We start from the raw sequence: 5,396 nt of genomic DNA, 5'->3' as shown, positions 1-5,396 counted from the left end.
ATATAGTGGGCTAGGTCTCAGAGTCCAATCCCGGGTCGATTACATATTTCATGTCGGTTTCCCCGATGTGGGCTAATATGTGCCTATTATATTTACTTTCTAGGCTTTGACTTTTTCTGGGTTTTAAGGGACTTATAGACTCCTTCCGAGATCCGTACCAGCGATAGTGATATTGAGTACCTAATATGGTATATCCATGTCACTTGTCACCACCGAGGGACTGCTCATGAAGCTGAAGTGCCTAAGCCTGTCAACTTTGGTGTTGCTAATGCCAAACCTGCACATACAGATAGGGGAAGTTCCTAGGTGATCTCCCTATTTTTTTTAAATTCCATTTACTCCCGCCAATTGCAATCAGTGACATCACCTAAATAGAAAATCACTCTTTGTTTGCTCGATGCACTGCCCTTTGCTACTTTCTTGCTTCTTCGGAACGTCACATTGCATATCCAGTTGCCTTAAAATGGTCATTGTGATTTTATTGCAGGATAGGCGAATAGCTCTTCGTGATACAGGATAAGGGTACAATGCCAAAATCCATGCATTATATTTAAATATCTGAACTGCATTCCTGATTAGTACTTACTAGCATCAATTATATTTTATTGGGTCACTTGCATAAATAGAGTAGCATAACAATATTTTGCACTCACTTATTGAACTTGGCCGATCAAACTAGCCGATTGGTGTGCTTTTAGTTTATTTCTTCTTATCCTTAAGGTTTGGAACTTTTTTTGATGTGTGCATCGGCATGAATGTGTTCTCCACACGTCGTGAATGTGATAGTGTTGGACCGAGTTCCGAAGAATGGTTAGTTCAGAACTTCAGATACATAGTACTTCCTCTGTTTCATAATGTAATTGCGAAACTAGTTTAGTTTGCCAAAAACTCTTATACTATGAAAAGACAGACAAGAGTATAATACATTGTGCAACCGCGAGCCTTTATCCCTTCATGTGTTTTGATGTTGTTGGTATTTGCATATAATGGCATAATGATCGGTGCGTAACAAAGAAACGTTTATTATTATGACCAAGTCAATGTTATCTCTGCGCCTACGATATATTGCTTGATATCCTCATTTTGTGGACCCGACAATATTGTGCTTTGTTGAGCTATGGAATGGTGGGACAAACAAAGGCAGAGGCAGAGTTGTTTAGTTCGCCAGAAATTCCCTTTTAAGACGTCCGAATGACATCACTTTTTGATCTTTGTGGAGTGATTATAAGGTAGACGTGAATGATTGCCAGGTTCTTGTTGAATGTCTACACACCAATTACGAGTATGGCCTAATATGTTTTCTATATACACGTGCTATGTGATTTGGTGTAGAATGTTTCCATATATGTAATCTGCTTTTCTCCAATACCAGATTTCTCAATTAATTTGTTGCAAAGTTTCACAATTCGACTCAAGTTAGTTTCTTGATTTAAAGTCATACTTTTGTGCTTCATATTGTTTGTCTAGTTCAGAGAATAGAGGGAGGAGTTGACAGGCATGTGCCGATCAACAACACAGAGGAAGATGCACACCAATGTTTTTATTGGTTCAGCTTACTTTGAATTTTCTTTTCTTTTCACTTTTATATTTATCTATTGTTTTGGTGGTACACTGCATGCCAAACATGGATTTATGCCAAATTCACTTATGTACTTGAGTCCTTGTATTATAGTTTCGTCACCAAGCAATTGTTCCCTGCATCTTCACATTTCAGTTAGTTTTCCACTTTTAGTTGTTGTCATGAAAGTACTTGTGCCGTTCGTTGCCAATTCTCCAAAAGGGAACATGGAACATAAAACTTTGCTAGAATTTTGGTTGTCCTATTCTGTGGGTGCTTTACATACTTGTACACATGATGTTAATACATTGTTGCGTTTTTATTGTTTACCATCATTCTCGAGTTTTTTAGTGTAAGATCAAATTGAAGCAACTCAATTGGTTTTCCTCTGAGTTAGGTTATTCATATTTTATATATTTACGAGAATGTGTGTGATTATATATTTCTCTTGGTTAATATTCTCTGATGATGGTTATTGATATAAAATAAGTTTTAATTGATACAAGTGTCTTAATTTCATCTGTTCTCATGCTATGCTTCAAAAAAGGAAAGGAGAGGAAAAATAGAGCCTTTCCTTGAGCTTCTGAAGTCTTGGGTTATGTGGATGACTAGTGCCATTGAAAAGACATCAGAGGAGACACGTGTGGAGCAACGACGAATGGGGTGAAGAATTAAAATTATCATATTTAAAATTCTCTATAAGAACCAAGAGAACAATAATAATAAAATATAGAAATCCAAGAAAAACTAAAAATAATGTTTTTGAAGCTTTTGGATTTGCTAAGTTTGGATAGCCCTATTGTCGCATACTCGTTTACCTCACCATGACATTTAAGTGTGACCGTGGCAATGCACGAGCATTCAACTAGTAAATTTTGAGAAGTGGCTATGCAAACTCAGTTGCAAACTAGGCCTGGGAATGTTGATCAACAAGAGCACGCTATTTCACTCGCCACTACTGATTGAAGATGATATATTCGGAATTGGTGATACACTGCACAAACATAATTTGGTAAACGACAAAATGATCCGTTCTTTCTGGTTTCTTTAGAAAATCTGAGATTTTCTTTGACAAAGTGAGTTTTTTTAGGGTGCAAAGTGAGTTTTTTTAGGGGTACAAATTGAGTTTCTTATTCCTCAAAAACAAAGTTTCTTGTCTTGGTCCGATCCAGCACTCCAGCCCGGCCCACGGGCGGCCATGACGTCGAAGCTGCCTACGGCAGGAACGCACGCAATCAGAATATCCATCGACGCCTTCCTTCTACCTTCCCCCTTTCCTCCACGAATCCGATCCTTCTTCCTCCCTCCTCCTCCTTCTTCTATCCGTCTCCATCTCCTCCTCGTAGATCCGACTCCGAGCCACCTCTCCCCGGCCTCGCCGGTGATATCCTCCCGAGATCCACCCGCACGCCAACCGCCGCGTCGCGAGGTTCGGATTTGAGGCAGGGTGTGAGGATGGGGGCGTGGATGTCGCGCGTGTGGTTCGTCATGTTCCCGGCCAAGGAGTACAAGATCGTGGTCGTGGGGCTCGATAACGCCGGGAAGACCACCACGCTCTACAAGCTCCACCTCGGCGAGGCCGTCACCGCCGCGCCCACCATCGGCAGCAACGTCGAGGAGGTCGTCTTCAAAAATATACGCTTCGAGGTCAGCGCTCCGGCCCTTCTCGCTTCCTTCCTCTCTCCCGATAAAGATGCTAGAATCCGGGTTTATGCGGCTAGATTTGCTCTTGCTGGTAGGTAGGCCGCGATGCCGCATGCTCCCTCCATGATTGACTCTTCCTACTGTATACTATATAGTGCTAGGAAATCATAGCCAGATTATGCAACTAGTGATGTATGTTCTTCCTTGTTAGGAGTACTCTAGTAACCATCAGAAGATGCAATTTTGATTCCCCGTGTAGATCTGGTTAACTATCTACATTCATAGCTCCATTGGCTTGTGAACTTTAAGCAAAATTGTAGCTCCATAAAGGACGGACGGAGTATGTACTGGTACTGCATACCACATACCTCCATCGAGACTAGTTTTTTCTCTAGTTTTCCCTATAAAAACACTATTTTGATTTAGCTGTCATAGTTTGTTTCTAGACATGCCCAAGCAGCTATCCTTTACCCGACTAATACATTGGTCAAGTTCATAACATGGCCAATAAAGCAATGATCCAATTGGGTATCAATAAAAAACAATAGGCTTGTTGTACACCTATTAGAATGTCACACATTAGTCTAACTGTCTCACTTATATACATTGTTAGTGTGTTTGCCTACTGGATTTTTGACAGGTCCAAAAAATATGGCATTTTTCTGGATGCTCACCAAATTTTTGGCATGCCCATTTCAAAGTGAACCTTCTTTTCAGTGTTGGCCAAAACATGGGTAACCAAATTCTTGACCAGAAATCTGGCTAGCCAAAAAGTTGGGCAGGCTTGGCTTTGTCAGCAACCGAACATACCCATGGCAATCAAAAGATCAATCTTGTCTTGTTTCTCCCAAGCCGCACAATCTCTGTTTGTTAGCCATTACCATTTAATCATCTCTGCTTTCTGTAAGTTAAAGACTTCACCTGCTTAATTAGACTAGGTTAATCATGGTGAGTTGTTGCATACTTGCCAGTTACTACGGGCCCCAGCAATCTGATAGTATACTTTCTTCCTCGAAAGATCGGATTGTCTGACTCATGGGTCATGACCTAAACCCTACTAAAAATTGATAGTACTGAACATTTTTCTTCGGTTGGACTGCTAGCAAAATATGTCTTTCCCTGGAAACTTCGGTATGCGCAATACAAAGGTTGTCAGATCCTAGTCTAATTTGTGGATGGTCAAGTGCTTCATCATTTTTTTGGTAGGTTTGAATCGCTATAATCTCAATCGCCTAATGGTTAACTAGGGATATTTACCATGCTCCTCTTTTGGCCATGACCATTTTTTGTTATGGCCAATTGGGTATGAAACCAAACATACCTCAGTTCCATGCATTGTTGCATATTCTGTTTTCACATTACTTGTGGAATTCTAGAGGTTGTGTGGTTCATTCAACAAACCTGTTTTCTAGCAATGCCATTGTATTATTTGTACTAAATTTATGTATGGTGAACTAGGTGTGGGATCTAGGAGGACAAGAGAGCCTACGCACTTCATGGGCAACATACTACAGAGGAACTCACGCTGTGATTGTAGTAATTGACAGCACCGACCGTGCTCGCATCAACATCATCAAAGACGAGTTATTCCGGTTGATTCAGCATGCGGACCTTGACAACACGGTGGTCCTCGTGTTTGCGAACAAGCAGGATCTCAAGGACGCCATGTCGGCGGCTGAGATCACTGATGCCCTGTCGCTCCACAGCATAAAGAACCATGACTGGCACATACAGGCCTCGTGCGCGATCACGGGCGAGGGCCTCTATGATGGCATGGGCTGGATAGCTCAGAAAGTTGCTGGAAAGGCAACGGCGAGCTGACCACATAAACATTCTGTATTTTTGTGAGTTCGCTGGAAGAAAGGAGGCAGGATGGGTATGTTGTTCCTGCCACTTCAGTGTTTATTTATGTTGTTGCATATCTGAAAACCGCGTCTGTACCCTCACCGATCTGAATATAGAAGGCAAAATCTCACGCCATCTTATATGATTAACTGTGCTTTTACTTAATGTTGTCTTATTCCTATAAAGCTCATGCCTGATAGATCAGGGACGATACCTACTCCTGCGAGTATCAAGTTAGAGAACTCACTTGAAAATAGGATAATCTAAAGGAAAAGGCCCAATGTGCACACTTGGTGAGCGGAAAATCCAAACGGATGCTGAGCTCCCAGCTCCAGGGATTTCAAAATTT

General features: G+C 41.4%; 1 protein-coding gene across 1 annotated transcript; it reads left to right on the top strand.

The window, feature by feature from the left end:
• Positions 1-2,775: 2,775 nt before the first annotated feature.
• LOC127295210 (uncharacterized) lies at positions 2,776-5,196 on the top strand. Its single transcript, XM_051325113.2, has 2 exons — positions 2,776-3,205; positions 4,661-5,196. Exons 1-2 carry the CDS (start codon positions 3,014-3,016, stop codon positions 5,021-5,023), a joined length of 555 nt encoding a protein of 184 aa, XP_051181073.1. The 5' UTR covers positions 2,776-3,013; the 3' UTR covers positions 5,024-5,196.
• Positions 5,197-5,396: the final 200 nt, after the last annotated feature.

The sequence above is a fragment of the Lolium perenne genome, chromosome 4, assembly GCF_019359855.2.
Source record: "Lolium perenne isolate Kyuss_39 chromosome 4, Kyuss_2.0, whole genome shotgun sequence".
In the NCBI taxonomy this organism is placed as follows: Eukaryota; Viridiplantae; Streptophyta; class Magnoliopsida; order Poales; family Poaceae; genus Lolium; species Lolium perenne.
The sequence above is the reverse complement of the archived record's forward strand: the minus strand, read 5'-3'. Positions and strand labels throughout refer to the sequence as shown.